Consider the following 26,399-nt stretch of genomic DNA (forward strand, 5'->3'; position numbering starts at 1 on the left):
AAAGTTGCATTTTCTGTTTTTATGTCAAATGATTGCAAAACATATGTTAGTTAAAATGAAATTTTTTTTAAAGTATGAAAATAATGCATTTAAATAACATATAATCCTTTTTAATGTGTTGTCCGCATCAATATAACAAAAAGGTCACATATTTTTTAATAATATCAAAACATTGTTAGCGTAAAATTAACACAAATAAATGTTACTCTTGATTTTATGAGTAAAATTTGACATGAACGTCATAAATTGTTTATTAATGTACTAAATAATGAAATGCTGTACTTATGCAATCACTATACATTGTCCGATTTCAAGGCTTTTTCTTCGGCTTCAATCCAGGCTAAAATTTGTCTCTTCTCTTCAAGAAATGCTTCTTGTTCTTTCTTTAACTCTTCGTGGTATGCTTCCTTTTTACTTGCTATAGTCTTCTCACAGTATTCTTTAGTTAGCCTACGCAAATCCCACTTTTTAAGTACCTATCTACTTTCAAACCCAACTTCGGAGGCGTGAAAGAGAGATCCAATTCCTTCAGAAGCCAATTGAATCTTGCTTCGTTAATTTTACGCAGTCTGTTCAATTGCCCAGTTCGCCTTTGGATCAAAATAGGCAGTAGTTTTCTACTGATTCGAGTTTCCTAGAAAAATTTCAGATTTATTTGCTAATAAACATAATATAGAAGAAAAGAAAATAGAGTTGAACTAGTTTACAGTGAGAATGTAACAACAGTAGAAATCAGTTAGTTAAATCAGAGGACTCATTAATAAACCACAGTTATCTGAAATTATCAAAGGTAAAAGCTACAGTGCACAAAAACTATTTAAAAAAATGGGTAACCATTATTGATTTTTTAAGGCAAAAACATTTGTACTTTGTTTATGAATTAACTCTGAGCAAAATTTTGGCAACTGTTCAATGTGCATCATTTATAGCTAAAATTGTACAAAAATTACATTATGCACTACTTATTAACATATAAATTGATTTACACAGGAAAAACTTGTATGCCTTTAGCTTAAAATTCAGAAATAGCAGATCTAAAACTCAAGAATTAAAAGAGAGATTTTGTATCACACATTAAGCTAACTGTAATACTAACTTCATGTCCCCTCTATTAGCGATACTGCAATTTGTAGGAAAATTTTCCAGTATGCATTATGAATCTGAGATAGTGTTAAAATCAGGGTAAATGATAACACTTAGCAAAATTCTCTCTAACAAAATTTATTAGAAAGGTGGATTTTTATGTCAAATAAACAGAGACATGAACCCACTGGGACATTTCAAATTTATATATATAGCAGGTGTAACGTATAATGATTGGCGTGAAGGAAAACAGAAAAAGGATTTTCACATTATATGGTCAGATACAATGAAACACAGAAAATTGTGTAACTTAAGTACATAGTTATTATGAAGCTGAATTCGTAACTTAAGTGCAACATTTAATATAATAATGTTACATTTCTAAATACCACATTGTCTTGGGTATAGAAGTTTGAAGAGACTGGTAGTGTGCTGGATATGAAATACAGAAATCCAATAATTTAAACAAGCCATTGTTGCTGAATTTGCATTCATTAATGATTTGTGAAGGCAAGAGTTCAGTAATTTTAAAAAGCATTTACATGAGTGCATCCATCTTTCCAACACTATTATCAAGAAGTAAACTTCTCATCTGCATGCTTCATTGTATCTATAGACTGCCTATACAACTCATTTCCCTGTTTTTTTTATTTTTTATAATGCATCTGAAAGGTATCAATAGTCTCAGTGCAATCCTGTTCACCCTTTTTTAATTTGTACTCTTTTAAATTCATGTTCGAGCTCTGGGCAATATTAAAACCTACTAAAAATTTATGTAAAAGTTGCAACTTTTAGGGCACCGTAGCAATCAAGATTTTTACCACCCCTGCAAATAAGTGCAACAATAGCTAATTTCAATCAATTCCTATAATAATCCTGGTGGCAGAATTTTTTGAGACTAGCACTATCTTCATGAATTCAGATTTCTCTGTGACCTTAACAGAAAAGACTATTTTTTACTAAAAAAAAAAAAGAATTGTAAGATATATTGATGATGAAATGATGTATTAGTGTAAAACAATATTTGCTATCATGTGTAAAATAAATTACATATATGAAGTAAATAACAATTTGTACATCAAAACATTTATGTAATATTATTTATGTAATATTATGCAATATTATTTATGTAATATTATGTAATTTAAAATTTTATAAAATAATATTTTTAAAATTAAAAATATGGAGTTTTAGAAAAATTATTTCTTTAAACTTATTTGTAGTTTGTTTTACAGTTTGAGATTTTAAAATTGTTTAAACTGTTTCACTAACCACGAATCATTACCCTTCAAGAAAATCTTTATTGTTCTTCATTTTAAGTAAATAAAACCGGGTAATAAATTTAAAGAATTTATAAAGACTTTTCAATATTTTAAAGACATTCAAATCACGTCATTATATAAAAATTAAAGTAAAGAAATAAAATTTTTAAAACTTCAATAATAAATTAATACATAATTACAGATACAGTTCAGCTAATCAACTGAAATTTTGCAATTTTTGTTTTCCAATGTAAAATTTAAATGTCTCTTCATTACTTAAGCAATAAAGTAGGAAAAACTTATGAAAAACATTTAACTTTCTTTATTAAAGTAATTTAAGTCTTTTGAATGGCAAAATAGAGACTTTTAAAAGCAAAAAAAAATATAATAATTTACAATTAGAAACTTTTTAGAGACTTTTCTTAATGTAAAATTCAAAGAAGGGGGAAACTTGTAAAATTAAAGTTACATTGAGTTGCAAGATGCGCAAAATAATATTTAACTTTCAACATTTTATTTATTTACTACTTTAATTTATTAACTTATTATAACAAATATTATTCTATTAATTAACATATGTTTTGTTTAATTTTTTGTTATTTGCTGAGAAAAAACAAATTTAAAGTTGTTTTTTAAAAAAATGGTGTAGGCGCAACCGCACAAATGCGAATATGTAAATGATGTGACATCTCGTTAGTAGGAATTGCATATATAACAACCCAAAACAGGAGTTATGCTTGTTGTTTTTTTTTTCCTGTTTGATGAAAATTTCTTTTAAAAAATGGTTTTTAAAATAAAGAGGATAAAAAACCAAGAGCATGATTAACAAGTGCTTGTAAAATATTTAAAAACATACAGATTTAAAAATATAGATTTAAAAAATGCAGAAAAATTACCTTTCTATAAAATTCTGCATGATATTCATAAAGAGATCTGATTTTAATATTCTTTAAGGCAACTGAAATTTTAAATTTATAAATTCAGAATTAAGCATGTTATATTTTACAGCATTTAAATGTAAGACACTATAAAAAGAAACAGAAACATCAATATACTTTTAACTTCAAGTGAATCAAAATCAAACGGATGGCGCTGGATTCTCTTCAATAAATCTCTTTTCACCCTTTCTTTTCTCTCACCCTATTTTAAAAAATAAGTAATACAAATAGTTTCCACATTTAAAGACAATTTATTTCAAACACAGAATGTTACTTCTTTAATATGTATGAAATTTCTTATTTATACAGTAGACTCTAAAATAACTGATACGATAGAGAAATGTTGGTTTTAGATAAGCAAATATTTCGCAAAATTCAATTTATGCAAATCTTAAAATAAATATTGAAAAGACTATAGAAAACGTAAAATTAATATACAATATGACATTACATAAAAGAAATAGAATTAATGTAAATTTCAATGCTGCATTTAAATATATAAATCTATATAAAACAATAAAAATTAACGGAAATTTAAATTAACTAAAGATCGTAGAACGAATTTCGAATACAGTGGAAATGTTATTGAAAAGAAATGTTGTTCAATACATTCCTGCAACTTTCACCTTCTTTTGTTGGGACTTTTGGGTATGATCCAAAACATAATAGATAAGTCAACCACATTTCATAGAAAGCCAGCTATAGTTTTATTATTTTGTAAATTTTTCTCATAGTTAATATTTTTTTTTCTGCTACCTCATCAAATATTAAAATGATTTTAAGATAAGACAACCAAAATTAATGAACACTAGAATAACAAGGATTATACATGCATTTATTCTGCATGAAATAAAATTGAGGCTTACAACCGAAACTGTATTTAAAAGACAATAGGAATGTAATATTAATAAAAGAAAGTTATTAGAAAACAGTAGCAATTAAAATATAAAATAGAGGAGAGAGGAATTCCATAATGAACTTTCATTTACTTCTGGTTCAGCAGCATTAATTTCATATTTGTTTCTTTCTTTTTTTTTAAACTATTTATATTTTGTGAAAATAGCCTGCATTATTTTTTAAAGCATAAACGTTTTCCTTTCAGATTTAAACTTTTATCAAGGAATTAATTCAAACCATAATTAGTATAAATTTTTTCAATAAAAAATAAAATGAACCAGAATACAAAACAAATGTATCAGAAGAAAAAATAGATCTCAGCATTTTAAAATGTAGGATGAAAAAAAATTAATATTTATCATCAAAAAGTATTTAACTAACTGATTTAGGTAAAATCTGTAAGCACACCCTCACCCCCTAGTCACAAACCAAGTTGTAGTAGGTCAAAAGTTTCTTCATATCACCCTGGCATCGTCCTAATTTTTAACTCAGTCCTAGTATACTTTTTGTTGAGGTAAACTCACATAAAAGAAAAAAAAAATTACTCTACATGCATTTTCAATTATTATCATATTATTAATACTTTTTTGGTAAAAACTTAAACATTAGAATAAAGAAATTTTCTTATGAAACTAAACTTTAGTCATGAAAATCAGTTTAAATTTTTTATAGACAAAATTTAAACTTTCTTTAAAAAAAAATCATCAAATCTATTTTAGTGTATGATTACTTAACTATGTTGGTCGCTGTTTTATTTGCAAGTAAATTTGCACAAAATTATATTTTAACAATTTATAGTAACACAATGGTTGAAATGGTGTACTGTATACTAAATAAAAAACTTTATTTTTATTCTTTTGAAAGTGATGATTTTTTAAAATTTTTACAATAATAAAATTTTTCTTAAAATTAGAAAAATTTTAATAATAGAATTAATATGATCCAATATTAAAATTATGCGAATCAGCAATAATTATTTCATGCTTTAGCCATTGATTTCTTAAGTACTTTAAAATCAAAGTAATTAAGAGGATTTCGAACATTTATTTTAAGAATATTAATTTTACAAAACCTTTTCTAAAATTATTACAATTACATTCTACATTTCGTCTAGGCTAAATGTGGCCTAGAATTTTTTTTTCTTCACATATGTTAATAAAACAATTAGTAATTTAAATTTTTAATGTCTACAAGTTTCATTAGCTGCAGATAGTATTGTACAGATTTAATCGTATCTCAAATTAATTTTTATGAAACTTAAGCAAATATAAATAAACTTGTTTGCTTAAATTTAAAAAATGCTGAAGTTTAATTAATTATAATTTGAAGTAGAATTGCTTGCAAAATTTTTCTGTTTAAGAATCAAAACCATATTATTAATGAAGTAGTAAAATGAAATAACTTAAAGTATTAAGAGAAAAAATAATAATAATCAAAGATTTTAAATTTATAACTTCGGTTTAAAAAATAATTTTCTTAATAATTTGAAAATATTTATATTGGACAGATGCAACTAATTGCAAAACAATAAAATAACTAGCTAGGCCTTAATGCAAATTCAAATTAGCATGAAGATGCAGCATGAAGATTAGCAGAAAATTTTGTTACGCAATTAATGAGGGAATAGGATTACTAGTTTATTTAGAATCTCGTCCCATTTTTGATCTGTTATGGAAAATGAAAATTATTTAAACAAAATTAATATACAATCTTTATATATTAAAAATTCTTAACGCTGTTTTGGGTGTTCAATTTAACCTTACATCTTGTTTAAAAACTATAAGATAAAGAGGAAAATGAATATAAGAGGACAAAAATTATAATACTTAGCTTATTATTTAGCTTTTTTAGACTTTGAAAGCTTATTTCGCTAATTTTTTTATTACTTTTAAGTTTGCATTACATTTTGTTTTGCTGCTCAAATTCAGTAAAACTTAGAAACTTTAAGTTTCAAGATATGTTGGGGGAAAAAAACTTAATATATAGTGATAAGAACAGTTTCCTATTTAAATTGTTATAAATTTCGTCAACAAATAAAATTACCTATCTTTTAATTCTTGTTGAATCATTCATTTTCTGTTCATTAGGTAGAGTTTTTTCATCAAGTTCGTATGATTGCATTTCAAATCAAGTTAATCGTTATGATTAACATGTTAATAAAATGATTGTATATTTTGAAAACAAAATATTCGATCTTTTGTAGGAAATATCGGTCTTTAAAGAATAAAAAAAACAATGATGAATGAGAAGCAATTACAAGAGTTGGTGACTGGCTGAGTAATTTATAAATATATAATAAATAATATATTAATTAATAAATAACATATTAATTAACAAATAATAACTGAAACAAGCATTTATCACGTTTTTATTTTTAAAAAAAGGGGTATTTCGGGTTTTCTTAGGATGGCTGACTCTTATGTAGCTTGCTTCTAACATCAAAGTTGAAAGATTAGTACTATTTGTCACTTGTTTTGTTGAAATGTAACCTGGAGGAAAGCTTGAGAATGCTATGCTATTAGGTTTATTTTTTTAACAACAAACAGACTGTTACATAAAAATTTCAAATTATTTAATTAGATGTCCAATTCAAATTGTTCCAACTTTCGTTTACAATAAATTTATTTAAATGTTTTTTTTTAACAGAATGTATAGTAATGTTGTAACCATATGATAACTAAGTGAACATTTTTATTAACCTGTACAAAGTTGAAGAATGCATTAACGCAGTAAATCCCTAATTAGGAAAATTTATAACTAAAAATTGGCTGTTTGCTAATATGTGTTATGTTATTGACCCTCATAGCAACATAATATGACAAACAGCGCTACTTGTTCGTGTTGAGCACAATTTTCCTCTGTAGTTACTGCCGAGTTTATTGCGAATGAGTGTATATAGTATTATCTTAAAAATTAAAAAAAGAAGCTTGATGAAATGAAAAGAGCTAAAAATAATGAACAAAATTATGTAGTTACAAGTACAACAAAAATAAAATTCAATATATTGCAAGAAAATTAAATTTCTTTTGTTTTTAACAGTTATTTCATGATTAATTTTTGTAGTTTTGCACGAAGTCTTAGTATTTACTTAATCTTTATTTTTCATTAACGTGGTAAAAAAATTATTAATTATTAGCCTATATAAATAGGTACAATTTGGTCCAAATTTCATAAATTTATATTTTTAGTTTTATAATAAAAAATTCTGTGTTAAAATACAATTTTTTTTATTGCTTCATTAATCTTCTTTTCTATTCGTTAAATTTTTATAATTATTATTTTTTTCCTTTCTGTTTTAATATTAATGTATTTTAGTGACTTTAGATATTAGTTTTTTTTTAAAAAAAAATAATAAGATAAACATAGTTTAATAATGAATTTACAACAATTAACTTTTATTTTAAAATTGTAAATTTTAGGCAGGATACTTCAAATCTGCAGAATATGAAGGAAAAAAATGTATGGTATGAAACTTTATTAAGCCATCCTTCATGAGCTACTCCTCAAAATTAGTTCAATTTTTTAAAAGTACCCTAAATTAAAAGATTGCAAATTAAAACATACATATATTGATACCTCAATAACTTCAAATATTAATTTTTCTAACATCAATACTCTAAATTTTATGTAATTATCTATTAAATGCAAATAATCTAATATATATAATTTTCTTACGTGGCTCCCAAATTTTGGCTGTATTTCTTTTCCGCTGGTGGCAACAGTTTTCATTTTTAAAGAAGTACTTTGTACAACTAAATAAGACTTTTCACAACACTTAAATATTTACTTTATTTTCTTCATATATACGGATAACAATCGGCAAAGAATTCTGTCAGGTTAAAAAACACTTCGCTAAAAAAAGAACGAATTGTAAAAGAAATAAAAATAAACAACTTAAAAAATATAAGTGCTGTTGCCAGCCATAGAATTTTTTGAAAGTTAACTTAGCAACATAAATCAAAATGGCATAGAAGTGCAACTAGATCAAAATTATGATACCTGAGCGCTTGACGTAACAAATCCTTCAATTCTATAATGGTTGTATCGCCAAATGCCCAGATTAACAATTGTGTTTTTAAAGAAATTCTATAAAAAGTTTTAAATAAAAAAACTTCTATCCAGCTATTTCTACAACTGCTTCTTGAAGAACTTGGCTCATTGATTAAAAATATTGTTTAAATTTTACAGTACTAACTTTACTTCTACTCGCATTATTGCTACAACACATGGCTTTAGCCCTCTTATGGGAAAGACTTTAAAACAAAACTTACAACGGTTACTTTTCTCAACAACTGAAATTTAGAATAGTGTGCTTAAGCAAAATATATGAACTGTTTGCAATTGCAAATTAATATTGAAATGTACAGGTTTAGAATTTTCCACAGTGAAAAGCTTTCGGAACTTCAGTATTCAAAAAAGTATACAAAAGCTAGACGTTAAGAACGTATCCAATGAGCGAGCAAAGCGAGCATTGGATTACGAAGCAATCCGAAATGAACTTCGAAAGCAGTTCCGAGGGTTGGCGAGCGCCAGCGAGCAGGGGGCGAAGCCTCCTAGCTTTTATAAATTTGTAAAAAAACAAAATTCAATTAAAAAATTTTAGGCTCATTTCTTAAATTATATTTATTTAATATTTTTTTGATAAGTTATGTAAACATAAATTCTGCATAATAGATATTAATTAAAAATACCTCAAGCATTTTATCTACGAGGCATTTTTCGTAATTGCACTTACCATTATTTAGTATGTAAAATACATATTATATTTATTTGCAAAGAATACAATGGATCAACAGTTATTCTATGCATAATTATTATAAGGTTTGTTAATTTTAACTGTTAAGGTGACAAGTAACTCTTTTAGTTTAAAAAATTTATAAATTTTATTATGATTTCCAATTCTAGGTTTTTTTATTTTCACTTTTATATTAATGAGGAGTAACTTTAACTTAGAAATCAATACTAACTTAAACTTGATTAACTTTTTTTGTTCAATATTTTTTTTCTTTTTTTTTACGTCTTTCGTTTTTTCTCTTTAGTTTGACAAAAATTACTTTAGTTTTTTTTTCATTATCAAATTAATCGTCATGAAGCCCATCTTCATAATTAGAAGAATTAGTTGTTTCATTTTTAAAAATGCAAAACACTGAGTATCTATCTGTACCACTTTCTTAGCAGGAATATGCACAGTTAATTAGCTGTAAGTCTATGCAACATTTTCTAAATTAATAAATTTTTATTCTGTATTAACTTTAGAACAGTCTTCATTAAATTATATGTTTCAGTTATGATATTTAACTGTTCTCTAATTGTTCAAACAACGTACATTAATTTGCAAATTTACAAATTGCAGGGAATTATTTCTGGCCTTACCATTTTTGAGAAGAATAGATAATCTAAATAAACTAATAAGATATAAACTAAACATAACTAAACAGGTCATATAAACTAAACAGGGAATTAATCTTATATTTTCTAAATGAGTAAATTTTATTTTGATTAAACTTTCAAAGTTGTAACTAAATTTCAGTTTGTTTGTTTTTTTAATTGGCATTCATAAATTTACAGGTTAAATTATTAAATTTGCATAAAGATTTGTATTTTAAAATTGATATAAAAATAAATTTATTAATAAATTAGCAATATGTTTAATAGTTTAAAAAAGTTGATTTGAATGTCTGTTTACTGTATAAAATGAATGAGCCATTTTCTTATTAAATATGTGATTCATAACGGTCCTAATCAAATGAGTTTTTTTTAATTAAATTTTCACTTTGTTCTTATATTTATATCAAAAAAAGATTATATCAAAAATATTAAAATGAAATATTAATGTTTAAATAATAATAATCGCATAAATTCGATACCATTTTTCATTATTAATTTTGCCTTGCAATTGTTATCTTCTCATCGCCAATAAATTGTGTCGCCCTTAAATTTTCGATATAATTGAAGAGATAATTTTTGTAAAGCAAAAGATAACCATTTCTGGAAGATTTGATATATTTTAAATCAGACATTTTCGAAAATGGCTCCAAAAAAAAGGTGAGCGGTATACTTTAACGAGAGTATAATTGAACGATGGTAAGGGAAAAATGTTTTTCCCTTTCAAGTTGTTTTCCTGGAGAAATAGGTTTCTGTTCCCTATATAAAATCCCTCTATGGAAATAGTACCCTCCCCCAAACGGACCCTCGGTGGCACAGATGCACATCATTAATTATCTTTTAGGTCTGAAATGGGTTAGGTGAAAAGAAGGAGACACCGAAAAGGTTAAGGGGTAAAAAAAAAATTGTTGGTTTTCGGGGGGGAGCAAAGCACATATTATTTTTAATTATGAACTGTTTATCACTATTTGTCATTGCTTGAATAAGAAGCAGTTCTCTATCATGATTATGGCTGCTTAAAAAATCTCGGTAGTTATGGTAATTTTACTTTTCCAATAAAGAACTGAAATGCGAAGAGGCCAAAATATTTTCGAGTGGTAGTCTTTTAATGTATGAGTCATGATTTAGTAAATTAGATATATCGGGTTTTTACTCACCACTTCTTTGAAATAATTCAAAGGCTTTTGTCAAACGCCACTTTTTTTACAGTTAAACCAAGTTGAGCCTTTTAAAAAGTTGATAAAGGATAACCGTAAATCTGCAAATTTAAGTTTGTGGTTCTCCAACTGTGGTTTTATATGAACATATCAATCTTTTGCATATAGTGGCGTGGAATACAATTTTAAGTCCTCTTAACAGAACAAAGAATCATACATTAAAATGATAGGCGATGCATCAAAGAAATTGTAGAGAAGGCAAATTGTAGAGATTTTTTAGAAAATATATATATATATATTAATAACCAGTATAATAGCAATAATTAAAACATTGCGAGGACATGACGGTTTCTGTGATGTATTCAGAGCGCAATGGGTGAAACTATGGCAAGTCTGAATATCTCCAGAAATTCCAGAAATATCTCCAGAAAAAAAATTTCAAGCAATTATAGAATTTTTTTATCCAAAGATAATTCCATGCAAAAAATAACTTTTAGTAACTATGTGATGTTCTCAACTCTTACAGAGTAATCCTTCCACTCTTAATAAACCACACTGGTGAGTTTTTATAACAATTAACAGGAATTTATTCATAAAACAAAATTAAGAGAATTAACAAAATTTAAAAAGGACACATCTAAACAAAATATGACATCCGCTCTATCCAAGAGCGCAACCCCTTCTATTATTGGGATATTCAGATTTTAATGATATTTTAAAGGTTTGCAAATCTGCAGTTATGGTCTCACCAAATGCTGATATCAATTGAACTTAAGAACAATCATTATTCTTTGAGCCTGATGGAATTACATTTGAATTAAGAATTGGCATACCTGAGGCACTATCAATAGGGGCTTTAAGTTCTTTCCCCCCCCCCAACCACATATACGCATATTGTAAAGGTTGAGCATTTATTTCATCATTGAAATACGCTTTTTTGACTTTAGCGATTAATTTATCATTTGTTTTCGTTTTAATAACTGGGTCTCTTTTTGTCCGAAACGCTCCGGTTTTATTTTTTTCTTTATTATTGGGGCAAAACTTTAAATGTACAGCATGTTTACACAATTTACATTCTCTTAATGTATTACCCTCTCTTACCGAATTGACATTCTTATCATAATAATTATTTCTCATAGGAGGTGGTACATATTTTCCTCTAAAATTATTATTAAACAATGATTCACTATGATCACGAAATTTAGCAGATTTATCATATACCTCGGAAAATGATCTACCTTTAGAAGTAAACCAATTGTCACACAGCTCCCGCTATTTCTTTTGGTCGTAACCATTTATCTAAATGTTTGATTCTAACATAACTTCGCATTTCTGGTTCTAAAGCATTTAATAATCGGTCACTAACCATTAATTCGTTTAAAGTTTCGAAATCTTTTACTTTTCTAAGTTGACAATAAAAATCCCAATTATCTCGAATTCTACTCGCGAATTGCATGTGATTTTCATTTTTCAATCTTTTTGCGGATGGGAAATTTTCTAAACAAGCTTCTGGGATCGGCTGAAATTATTTCAAAATAATGTTTTTAACCTTTTCATAATCTTTCATTTCTTCCGCATGAACATAAATTAACAAATGGGTTGCTTTCTCTCCTAACAAATTAATTAAAATTTCTACTTTAAATTCTTCCGGGACTTTTTTTAGTTCAAACGATTTTTCTAAGGAAGCAAAATATAGATTCCACGTTTCGGGTTTAGTAGGTATCGGTAATGTAAGTGTTTTTATGCTTTTAATTAAAGTTTCTAAAGGATAACTGCTTATATTTTGCTCTCCCACACCAGTATTCGACACCCGAGACTCAGACTGGATCTTGGCGATTTCTAGTAGCGTTTTTGTTAATTCTTTGTTTTCTCCCTTTCCAGCGCTGTTTTTTGAAGTTCTAGCGCGGCTTCTTTTTCTTGTTGTATTCGCTGTTGTTCCTTTCTTTCCCTTTCTTCGTTCTCTGACTTTAAAGTTTCTAGCCTTTCTTTTTCAAGACGTCCATTTACAGTAGTGATAATAAATTCTTTTACAAAATTAAAATCAGATGCATATTGCGTACTTTTCTCAATAACTTCTTTTAAATCTACTATTCTGTGCTCAGATCGCACCGTGCACCCTAACTCCTTTGCTACTAAAAGGAAATCTTCTTTTTTAATTCCTTTAATACTAGACATATTTAGTTACTTCCACTAGACAGTTCTGCAAATTAAATTCAGCAAAGTCTATTATATATTTCTCATTAAATCACAGTTCATGCACTAACAATCAAATTTGAGATTTCAAACAAAGCCTACCTCATTGTTCGCTCTTCTCCTCTAAGCAAGCTCTCTGGTTCTCGAAAGAGAGCGTGTGATGTTCTCAACTCTTACAGAGTAATCCTTCCACTTTTAATAAACCACACTGGTGAGTTTTTATAACAATTAACAGGAATTTATTCAAAAAACAAAATTAAGAAAATTAACAAAATATAAAAGGGACACATCTAAACAAAATATGACATCCCCTCTCTCCAAGAGCGCAACCTCTTCGCTTCTTTTTTTTCCACGCACTCTCTCTTCTTCCACTATACGACGTCATAATAATGGCATCACCTGGTATGAAAAACTATTTATTATTTTTTATTATTTAATTTAATAATAGTTTGCAAATTTTTGAATTTTACAATGCACAACTTTTTACACTATTTTTAAGAAAATAATTTGGCATGGCAAAATATAAAATTTCAGCTAAAATCGGTCGAATTGTTCCTGAGAAATCGACTAATAAATATATGATTTTTTTTTAAAATTCGATTTCTCATCAACTGTTTAACTAATTATGACACGTAAATAAATTGTATTTTGACATGTAAAATTACATTCTTTAAAATAATGTAAAAAATTGTACACATTACAGCTCAATATTTTTTCGAATTTGAAATTAAAAAAAATAATTAATATTTACTATTAATTAGTTTTTACATGAACTTGTTTTTGAGTAAGCGAATTTTATACATGTGTGCAATTAATTCCACTTAAAAAATTCTCGAGATATGGCTACATACGCAAGAAGAAAAATTAAGGGGTCCAAACTTTGGATCGTTCTCATAGCCAAACTATGCCCATATTTCCCAGATTGCGGCTAATTTAGGAGTCAGAAATTCAAATCTCCATCATAAAAAGGTAATGTTTATTCTAAGAAAGTGTCCGTTTTTGTGTCTGATTTTGTAACTCAAAATATCGTCTGCACAATTAATTCGTACATTTGAAGTCACTCTTTTGAACCATTAAAATTGAGTCTCAGAACGTGAAAATCCGATCATTAGATCAAAAATTATTCAAAGTGATCCGTTTTTCTTTTTTTGTGTGCACTGTACAGTCCTATTTCATGGAATGATAATAAAACAATTTGAATTTTCTTAATTTTTAGGGGTGTTTTTGAACAAATAATTAGTAAAAAGAATTTCTCTTATTGATTTTTTAAACGTTTCATTCCTAGTTTTTTCAAATATTTACTAAGATACACTTAAGTAAATATTTGGAATTTATTCTTATAGGAATGTGTTTCATTTTAGTTTTAAAACATATGGTTAAGGTTTAAAAAATGGTACAAAATTTACTGCTATCTTAACTGTGTCTAAATATATATTTTTTATAAAGAAATATTATAAATAAATTTAGTCTTACAAAATTTTGGGTAAAATAATTCAATATAAAAAATTTTAATGGGTAATTTATCGGTATATCCTCGCACATGTCGGGCATTATAATTTTCGAGCCCTGAAATATTTATAGAAGCTATATGAAAATCAAAACTTTATTTAAACACATTGCTGAACGATAATCATTGTGGAAATTTCGAAATATATTTTTGATCAGTAAAGAGTGGAAATTATCGTAGTACATTTACATAACTGCTCATTTGGGGGGGGGGTTGCGAAAGGCTTTGTATTTATATTCAAAGTAGTAACAAAATTTATGTTCATTTATTTAACTATTGGCTTCATAAATTTAATTTAAAATAATTTTGACCACTTCTCAAAAATTAATCATGTTCATTAAAACACAGTTATATTCTGCGGTGAGCTTAAGACCTATTATAATTTAAAAATACTTCTGCATGTAATTGTGATTTGTGGTTGTTATATTTGACAACCAAATCACAATTTCATCACTTCGAGAAATCTTTTTCAGAGAGAATAAAAGTTTGCTGTTTGTATTTGCATTCTACAGAACAGAGGGGGTGAGGGAAAGGGAGGTTCTACAACATGAACTCCGAATTAATCCTAACTCATGGAGGATACTTTTTTGATGTAATTAATCCGCATTAGTGTATATGATGAAAAGAATGTCACGAAATAATTGCAACAGTGGTCAAGCTTTTGTATAAGGTAAAAAAGAAAAAAAAATGAGTAGACCGTTATATTTTGCTCAGTCCTTTCAAAGAAAGGTATAGGAGTTGTTCATAATTAGCCACATTGACCCGACCAGAAAGGGGTATTTTTAGAGAATATAAATAATCCTGTTGGCTAATGTATATTATTAGCCATTTAAATCAATAACTTGTTTGACAACGATTGTGACTCTGAAGATTAGTTTTCCTGCTTTTATTCATAGGCGTTCGTAAAACAGTGCAACATACTAGAACTCAACACCGCAGCATATGAATAAAGTTCATATTTAATAATAAAGAGTAAGTTCTTAATAATTTATTTTACTAATCAATATAAAAAATTATACTCGATGAAGTAGAAAATTTTCATCTTGTTTAAAGAGATGAAAAATTGGGATGGTACACTTACCATGTCGTCATAATCGTTGGGTAGGCTATTTGTCCAACCCCAAGGAGTGAGCCATAGCTGTGAGTAGGAGTGAATATCGAGAAATGCGACAAATCTTTTGTTCTGCTTTAGAATATAATCAGAAATAGCTTTGGTTTCTGGTTCCGAAAATGCTCTGGAAACCGGCATATGTATCACTGTATGGTCTTGCACTAGATCCACCTTCTGTTGTAAGGAATAATACAAACTATACTATATGTATATATATATATATATATATATATATATATATATATATATATATATATATATATGGTGCCAGCTCCTGTACACAAAGCTGTAACCTAATCTCTGTCCTCAGATCCGTAAGCTAGAACTCCCGCCTGTCAATGTAAGCAGTAAGCTGATCCCTGTGCACGACGAGGAAGCAGTGGGGATTTCCCGGAGAGAGAGCGCGATTGACGACGAACCGAAAAAGACGTGACGTGGATGCACTCCAAAGAGGAGTTATGATTATACCTATCATTAAAAGATGAACAATTACTTATTATTATTTTTTGTTATTCGTGTAATAGTTAATCGTCCTTCCTTATGTAAATTTAATCTTCAATATATATGTTTTTGTTTAAGAACGTGTCTTTTATTTAAGACGACCACTCATGCCGTCCCCACAAAGTCAGAAGTGGGATTGTGAAAAAATGGTATTGTGAAAAAATTGATAGTGAATAAATGGATAATGGAAAAATTGGATTGTGAAGAAATTGAACTGTGAAGAAATTTCAGTTTGAATTTATAACGATTTTTGATTTGAAGACAAATTTCATTTTTGCGAACAATAAGTAACGTTGTGATGAAACTTTCGTTTCTTGTTTAATTTCATCTCTGCAACAACAATTGGGGTATGTACATTTTATTCATTGATTTAAAATGATTCTTAACGATATTAAGCAAGTAAGCAAAGCGTTGAAGAATTTTAAGACTGACAAAATAAACCTTCTACATAAGTTTATTTTCGATGTAGAAGGCGATCGGTAAAACAGAAAAAGATTAAGAAATTTTAATTTTTTCAGTTTTATTTTAGATAGCGAAGAATTTAAAAATAAATTTAAAAATATCGAAAAAGAATTCACTCTTAACCAGTTAATAACTGTTTCCAATATTCTAAACATTTCATATGAAGGCAATAAAACAGAAATTGCAATAAACATGTTGACCTTGCTAACCGATTTGAATAAACTCTCTCAAATCGTTAATGACGCCTACGCGTCTAGCTCCTGTGAGTCAGACGAAGACTCCATGGAAGACATAAACAATCAAAACGAAACTGAAACTTTAAATAAAAAGAAAGAGAATGATTTTTCAATGCTGTGCAATGATGAAAATAAAAACATTGATTTTTGTTTGAAGGATAAAAATAATGCCTGTAGAAATTTTGAATTTCAAAATGTTGCTATTAATTATTCTGATATCGAAAGTACTATTTCTAAGTAGTAATAATGCAGAATCGCATGAAAATATTGTTCATTGGATCGAACATTTCGAAAATATTTCAAAATTGTTTAATTTGTCTGATTTACAAAAATTTATTTTTGCGAAAAGATCTCTTGGTGGTAACGCCTCTTTATTTGTCAGAACTGTCCCGGAAATAAATTCATGGCAAAAATTAAAAGAAGCTTTGATTGATGAATTTTCTTTTGGAATTAATGCTGCTAATTTGCATGATCTCTTGAATAGACGTAGAATGAAGGATTCTGAATCCGCTCAAGAATATTATTTAAAGATGAAAGAGATCTGTAATTTTGGAAAAATAGATGATGCTGCTTTTATGCATTATGTAATTTAGGGGATTAATGATAAACATAAAAACAAAATTGTTTTGTACGGCTGCAAAAATTTGCCCGAATTTAAAGAGAAGCTTAAAGTCTATGAAATAATAAAAAGTGATTCTGCAAAGAGTAAAAGTGCTTTCGATAAAATCAAAACAAAACATGACTTTGATAGTAAATGTAATTCTTATGATAGAACAAAAGCAAAATATGATGATAGGTATAATGTAAGAAAAGATGTTTCAAATAGGAATAAAAATAAATATGAAAATAATAACGAAAAGATAAGGTATAATACTGATGTTGAAACTTTTAATAATAAATTGTGTTACAATTGTGGTTCAAGAAATCATATTTCAAAATATTGCATACATAAAGATAAGGGTTTAAAGTGTTTTAAATGTGAAGCGTTTGGACACAAAGCTTCGCAATGTCCAAAATCAAATGCAAAAACGGAAGTTGCTACATTAAATGTTAGTGTAGAGCCAAAGTTGTTTGATTGATACAGGAAGTCAAGCCACTTTAATCAAAAGATCAATTTTTAATAAATTAAACTCTAAAGAACTATTTCCATTTAATTCTACTCTAAACGGATTTGGTAAATCAATAGTGACTCCATTAGATTATTTTAAAGAAAGTATTAAAATTGATGATTTCAATTGTTTTTCTGAAATATGTGTTGTAGAAAATGATATGATGCCTTATGACGCTATTATAGGCCTTAATGTCTTAATGCAGGGTGAAACAATTATCAATGAAAAGGGTATCACAATTAAAAATAAAATTCAGTGTTTTGATGAAGTAAACTATTTGTCTATTTTACCAATTGATCTTACTATATCTAATGAGGTTGAAATTAACATAGATCCTTAAGTTCCTAATGTTTTAAAAAATAAGTTACAACAATTAGTTTTAGATTATGCGCCAGATAAACTTAAGACAACTAATGTGGAAATGAACATTTTGGTTAAAAATCAGGAACCGATATTTCACCAGCCACGTAAATTGCCGTTTTCTGAAAAAAAGACTGTCGAAGCTCAAGTCGCTGAATGGTTAAAACAAGGAATAGTGGAACCTAGTTCTTCCGAATATTGTAGCCCCGTTGTAATAGTTAAGAAAAAAGACGGATCTCCTCGTGTTTGTATAGATCAGAGGTGGGGAACATTTTTACCATTAGAGGCCACATTTAAATTAGGCAGCAATAAGAGAGGCCGCATAAGCTGATTGACCTAAGAAAGTGACTTTTGTGAAATTATTATAGTTTTTCTATAGATTTAACAATTTATTGCATTATATAGAAAAAATTAAATATAATACTGCAAAATTTTAAATGTAATATACATATAAAATAATATAAAAATATTATAAAAAAATACAATAAAAAATATTTTTTTATTCACTAAGTTAGTGACTTATTTGGCTTTGTTTTTAGTTTGACAGTAATTGTATATTTGGATCAAACTTCGTAACACACAGCTTTAATTGATCCTCTAAATGTACATCTGTAATTTGCGTTCTTAAATTTGTTTTTATTTTTGACATGAGAGAAAATGTTGTCTCGCAACAGTAGGTACTTCCGAAGCAGGAAAGTAAACGGCGAACATTTTCTCGAAGGCATGGATATTCAACAGCATTTTTCCAGATTTCTATGGGATCCTTTTTAGCTTTAAAAAGGGATTTGATGATACTGTCTTCCCCTAAATCAATCAACTCCATTTGTAGTTTTGCAGGAGCCTCGGATATATCTATTAAATGTGGTTCAAATGCCAGTTTCATAGCAGGAGTGTGCTCGTCAAAATCAGAAAATCTTTTAGTATACTCTTCTATTAAACAATCCAAGACATCTACATATTCATCGAATATTTTATTTTCACAGTTCTGCTCATTTAACATTTTAGCTAGCTCCGGGAAGTGTTGTGCAGATATTTCCGATCAACAAAGCAATGTTTTGAAAAATGATAATTTTTTTCTAAACGCTTGGATCTTTTGCCACATTTCATAAATATACCTCGTTTCACCTTGCAGGCAAATATTTAAATTGTTTTGTTTTGTCATCATATCAGACAAAAATGCAAGGTTTCTGAGAAATATTTCATCTGATAGATCACATTGTTTTCCTTGTTCTTGATAAAAGTTTAAAATTTGTCGTCGTAAAGACAAAACTTTTATCAAAACCTGACCTGTTGATAGCCAGCGAACCTTGCAGTAGTATGGTAGGTCAACACTATACGTTTCCTCATCTAAAGAGAGCATCTGCCGAAATTCACGATGACGCATTGCATTTACACGAATATAGTTGACAATGGCAATGGTTCTATTCAGAGTGTCTTGCAAAATGGTAGATTTTGCGCAAAGATTTTGCTGATGCAAAATGCAGTGAAATGATATCAATTTTTTCAAGTTTAAGTTTTCCTTTTTTAACAAAGCAACGAATCCTTCTTTTTTGCCTCTCATGGAAGGTGCGCCATCGGTGCAGACACTGACTAAATTACTGACATTCAATTGTAATTTATTACATACTTCTTTGAAGTTTTCGAAAATATCGGCTCCGCGAGTTCTTCCAGTTAGTGTACCCAACGCAAGTAGTTCTTCGTAACATTGAAAATCTTTAGTTATAGCACGAATAAAATATAAAACTTGTGCCGAATCTGTTTTATCAGTGCTTTCATCTAAAGCAATTGAAAAATAAACATCTTCATTTTGTATAATTGTATGAAGTTGCTTTGTTACATTTTGCGCTAATTCGTGCTGTCGATCTGTTACAGTTCTTCTTGAAAGAGGTAATTGTTTGTATTTGTCGACATAACATTCTTTAATTAACATTCTTCAACAATACATTCTTTACAATACATTCGACATAACATTCTTCAACAATACATTCTTTAATTATTTCAATGTCACTAAGTGGTTTGCCCCTTTTTCCAAGTATATGTGCTATTTTATACGTAACAGCAACTGCAGCGGAATTTTGATTTACAAAGGCACTAAAAGATGCCTGCTGATGATGCTTCTCATTTTTCAACTTTTGAAGTGCAGCTTTTCGTGATTCACCTTCTAAAGCGAAATATTTATGTTCTTTATGAGTCAAATAGTGTTTATTTGCATTCGCTTTTTTTTAAAGTATTTAAAACTGCATTGCACAACAAACACATAATTTTATCTTTCTCAGCAGTAAAGAAAAAATCTCCCATTCTACATTAAATGTTCCGTTTACATCACCTAATTTTCTTCTCTTACTATTTGACATGATGCATAAAAAAACGAACATCAAATAATATCTTTAACAACTGTTATAAGCCGTGTAACTGTTATAAGCACGCACTGTTAACTACAGTTTGCTGAAGATCGCAAAAGGGAGGCGTTGAGAGATGCGAGTCAGAGAAGCCAAAGCAAGGTGTGACACTCAAATGGGAGATCTGAAACCAACAAATTTTGTAAATAGTATTTTGTAATTTTAATTTATTTTCAAATAAATATTACATAGAACATTATTCGTTTCTTTTAGATATGTAAATTACATAAACATTGTGGAATTTTCAATCTTTGGCGGGATTTTTCGCGCAACTGTCATGGCGTTGATGTACAATAGTTATTTTTTGAAACAAACTCTACCATTTTGTACTAGGTGGCAAAGGGCCGCACAAGAACCTCGCGGAGGCCGCAGGTTCCCCACCTATGGTATAGATTATAGGAAATTGAATAAGATAATTGTCAAACATAGATTTCCCCTCCCATTGATTGAAGACATATTAGATAGACTGCAAGGTTCGAAAATTTTCAGTACGATTGATCTTAAGAACGGATTCCTACATGTCGATGTAAATAAAGAAAGTAGAAAATACACTTCTTTTGTGACACATGAAGGACAATATCAGTTTCTTAAAGTTCCGTTTGGACTATGCAACTCTCCTGCCGAATTTCAAAGATTCATAAACACCATTTTCCGAACTTTGATTAATGAGGGTATAGTTTTACCATATTTAGATGACATTATAATTCTGTCTTTCTCCCTTGAAGAAGGTATTGAACGGCTTAATCGGGTGTTGAATATTGCTAGTGAATATGGACTTGATATTAATTTCAAGAAGTCCCATTTCTTAAAGAAGCGCATTGAATTTTTAGGTCATGTGATAGAGGATGGAAAAATATTCCCATCTACCTTAAAAACCAAAGAAGTTCTCAACTTTCCAGAGCCAACAAATTTGAAAAAAATTCATAGTTTTTTGGGATTGACCGGATACTTCAGAAAATTCATTCCGAACTATTCTATAATTGCTAGACCGTTGAGTGACCTGCTAAAAAAAGATCGTAAGTTTAAGTTTAGCATTGAAGAAAAGAAAGCGTTTAATCAATTAAAATCTTTGTTAGCCCAAAATCCTGTCCTTTCAATATATAACCCTAAATATGAAACTGAATTACACACAGACGCCAGTTTAGAAGGATATGCTGCCATTTTAATGCAAAAAACCCCTGATGAAAAACATTTTCACCCCACTTACTATATGAGTAGAAAAACGACTGATGCTGGAAAAAAGTATTCCAGCTACGAACTTGAAGCTCTTGCTATCGTAGAAGCCCTTAAGAAATTTCGCATCTATCTGTTAGGTATTCCATTCAAAATAATTACTGACTGTGCTGCTTTTGAAAAGACTATGTCAAAACGAGATTTGTCAACTCGTGTAGCTCGTTGGGCACTTTTGCTGCAAGAATTCAACTACATAATTGAGCATCGTTCTGGAAATAAGATGGCTCACGTAGACGCCCTTAGTCGATCTCCAATTAATGTATTTTGTGTTACAGTCGATAATATTCTACCAAGACTCAGATCAGCCCAAGATAAAGATACTGGAATTAAGACTATAAAAGAACTACTTAAAATTTCGAATTATGAAGATTATTGCAATAGAAATGGAATTTTGTATAAATTTGTTGATGACAAAGAATTGGTGGTTGTGCCAGAAAAAATGCAAATCGAAATTATAAGAACAGCTCATGAGAAAGGACATTCAGGAATTAAATATACGGAAAAAGAAATCGAATAATATTATTTCATACCCAAACTTAGACAGAAAATAGAAAACATAATAGCAAATTGTGTTCACTGCATACTGGTGAACCATAAAAGAGGAAATAAAGAAGGTCTATTGCATCCATTGCATAAAGAAGACATGCCTTTGAAAACTTTTCATATTGATCATCTCGGACCTTTGGAGAGCACCCATAAAAATTATAAATATGTGTTAGCGATAATAGATGCTTTTACCAAGTTTGTATGGATTTATCCCACGAAGACTACTACGTCAGCTGAAACTTTAGCTAAATTAGAAATCCATAAAACCGTATTTGGAAGTCCTTCCCAGATAATTTCAGACAGGGGTACAACATTTACCTCCAGTGAATTTGCTGATTATTGCTCGAAAGAAAATATTAAACATCATTTGATAACAACAGGTTTACCAAGGGCTAACGGACAAGTAGAGCGTATTAATCAAACTATCATATCGATTCTTTCAAAATTATCCCTAGAAAATCCAGCTGAATGGTACAAGCATACAAATAAAGTTCAACAAGCGATAAATTCAACCTATCAAAGAAGCATAGACACTACTCCATTTGAATTGCTTTTTGGGACAAAAATGAACACTAATGGACTGGGAAAACTAAAGGAAATGATCGAAAGTGAATTTCAGTCTCATTTTGATGCCCAAAGAGAGGAACTAAGAAAAAACGCAAAGCAACAAATTTTTAAAATTCAACAAGAAAATAAAAAGACCTATAATTTAAGAAGGAAGGAGCCAAAATCGTACGAAATTGGAAATTTGGACGCCATCAAAAGAACCAAATTTGGACCTTATTTGAAGCTAAAACCTAAGTACCTTGGCCCCTACAAAATAACAAGAGTAAAAGGAGGAAATACCTATGATGTAGTAAAAGAAGGAATCAAGAAGGACCAAACTGCTCGACAACGTGTGCGGAGTATCTTAAACCATGGAACAGTTGCCAAGAAGAATTTTAGTGCCTGCGAAGACAAAAAGAATAAAGACTGCAATTTTTGAAGAAGAAAGAATTTAAAGAGGAAAGACGTGAAAGAAGACGAAAGAATTTAAAGGCGAAAGACGTGATAGAAGACGAAAGAATTTAAAGACGAAAGACGTGAAAGAAGAAGAAAGAATTTAAAGACGAAAGACGTGAAAGAAGACGAAAGAATTTAAAGACGTAGAAGAAGTTCAAAACGAAAGACGTTAAAGAAAAAAGACGAAAGACATTGAAAGAAAAGAAGACGAAGCCGTTGAAGAAGAGACAAAAGACGTGCAAAGATGGAAGAGTGAATGTGCCTGAATTGATACACTTTCACCTAACGTTATTAACCAAAAACATTTAATTTTCAGATATCAATTATATTTTTCAGTCTGCTCTGCTTTTTCTTTTTTTTTCTTTATAGAGTCGCTGGAGGACCAGGCGAAACGCAGGAGGACCGAATCTTTGGTGCCAGCTCCTGTACACAAAGCTGTAACCTAATCTCAGTCCTCAGATCCGTAAGCTAGAAGTCCCGCCTGTCAATGTAAGCCGTAAGCTGATCCCTGTGCACGACGAGGAAGCAGTGGGGATTTCCCGGAGAGAGAGCGCGATTGACGACGAACCGAAAAAGACGTGACGTGGATGCACTCCAAAGAGGAGTTATGATTATACCTATCATTAAAAGACGAACAATTACTTATTATTATTTTCTGTTATTCGTGTAATAGTTAATCGTCCGTCCTTATGTAAATTTAATCTTCAATATATATGTTTTTGTTTAAGAACCTGTCTTTTATTTAAGACAACCACTCATGCCGTCCCCACACACACACACACACACACACACACATATATATATATATACACTGGTTATCATAAATTAAGGAAAAATCACAAAAATAGCGATAACTCTTTCAAAAGTAAGCCAAACCGTGCAAAATTTGCATATGTTGTCCACTAAGAGTAGCTGAGTAAAATTGCAATATGCAAATTAGTGGCGCTGCACTCGGCTTACGTCATCTGCCTGGAGCATAAAAGTCCAAGTTTGAGAGAAAGCACACAAATTTTACTGTGATTGCGACATTGAAAATCTGAGATAGCCAATTCGTAATAATGACCTCTAGGCATCATTTGCCTGAAGAACTACGATGGAGAGCCATCGGGAGACTAGAGGCAGGGCAGAGTCAATCAGAAGTGGCCAGATGGCTAAATGTGAGTCCATCTGTGGTTCATAGACTTTGGAGGCAATTTCAAACCACAGATTCGGCATCTAGGAGGTTCAGTCAAGGACGGCCAACTGTTACGACCAGTGCCGATGACCGATATTTGACATTAAGTGCACGCAGGAATAGAACCGCTACTCCGACACATCTTAGATCCTCTCTTGCTGCAGCCACCGGAAGGTTGGTGTCAACGTCAACTGTGCGCAGAAGGCTCCACGAAGGTGGTCTGTATGCGAGACGACCAGCCATTTGCGTGCCGCTCACATCACGCCATAGGAGAGACCGTTTGCAGTGGGCCCGACAACATGTCCACTGGACGTCAGATCAATGGAGGCCTGTTCTCTTTACGGATGAGTCCAGGTTTAGTCTAGAAAGTGACAGTAGACGTTATTTGATATGGAGAGAACCTGGGACCCGTTATCATCCATCAAACATCCGTGAAAGAGATGCATACGGAAGAGGCAGTGTCTGTGTTTGGGGAGGCATATCCTTAGGAGGGCGCACATACCTCCATGTCTTTCCAAGGGGAACCGTGAATGCTCAGGTTTATCGAGACAACATCCTTGATGCTTATGTGCGCCCATATGCCGGGGCAATTGGTGATTGCTTCCTGTTACAGGACGATAATGCAAGACCACACAGAGCTCGCATTGTTGATGATTATCTTCAACAGGAAACAATTACTCGCATGGAGTGGCCAGCTCGATCCCCGGACTTGAATCCTATCGAGCACGTTTGGGATGCTCTAGGGAGGCGTGTATCTGCCATCAATCCGCCCCCTCAGACCCTTGCCACGCTTGCAACTGCTTTACAAGAGCAATGGCTCTCACTTCCTATTGAACTGATAGACCGCATAATTGAAAGCATCACACATCGCTGTTTGTGCTGTATTGCTTCTAGAGGCAATCATATTCCATATTAAAGGTACTTTTTCTATTGCAAACCGATACTTCCAATTTGTTTATTTTATACATGTGCTAATTTCTATACTACTATTAATGTCTGATAATTTCTTTTTATGTTGTTTAATACCTTACTATGTGTTGTATATTGTGGGTAAGTTTCATAAAATTCCATGTGTAATTTCTTGAGTTATCGCGATTTTTGTGAATTTTCCTTAATTTATGATAACCAGTGTATATATATATATATATATATATATATATATATATATATATATATATATATATATATATATATATATATATATATATATATATATATATATATATGTGTGTGTGTGTGTGTGTGTGTGTGTGTGTGTGTGTGTGTGTTACGGTGAATGACCGAAGTAGGTGGTTGTATACTTTCACCTGTGAGTTTGGAGAAACACCAAAAACGTAGGTGAAAGATCTAATATTTAATTACATTCTTGTACTGTCCGCAAAAAAAAAATAACGAATCACCCTGAATATCTTTCGTTCTAATGATCGGATTTTCACGAACTAAGTGTCAATCTTAATGATTCCCGGGGGTGATATATCTGAAAATATCTGATCTCAAAATTTTAAAGTTAAATATAACTTTTACAATATTTATGCTCTTACGTTTTTAAAGACCACATAAATCCTGTTAAAATATGAAAATGTGAAAATATGTTTACTTTAGCGAGTGTAAAATCCTTACCAAAATAATGATCAAGACCCAAATGTAAAACAGTATAAATGATGATAAAAACTCAACTGCCTTAAAAAATATGAAGAGGGAAGTAAAGCCGACATGTTTCGAGCGTTTAAATATAATCGTCCATTCTCAAAACTTGTCAAGCTTGAATAACTTGCGACTTTTATTATTGGAAGCTCAAAACATGTCTATTTTTATTAGCATCTGTCATTTTTTAAATCAATAAA

General features: G+C 29.8%; 1 protein-coding gene across 1 annotated transcript; it reads right to left on the reverse strand.

The window, feature by feature from the left end:
• Positions 1-19,240: 19,240 nt before the first annotated feature.
• Positions 19,241-20,131, reverse strand: LOC147811830 (general transcription factor II-I repeat domain-containing protein 2B-like). Its single transcript, XM_087162228.1, has one exon. It carries the CDS (start codon positions 20,129-20,131, stop codon positions 19,241-19,243), a length of 891 nt encoding a protein of 296 aa, XP_087018354.1.
• Between the last annotated feature and the right edge of the window lie 6,268 nt (positions 20,132-26,399).

This window comes from Parasteatoda tepidariorum, chromosome 4 (genome assembly GCF_982258835.1).
Source record: "Parasteatoda tepidariorum strain Cologne lab strain chromosome 4, Ptep-v5.0, whole genome shotgun sequence".
Taxonomy (NCBI): Eukaryota; Metazoa; Arthropoda; class Arachnida; order Araneae; family Theridiidae; genus Parasteatoda; species Parasteatoda tepidariorum.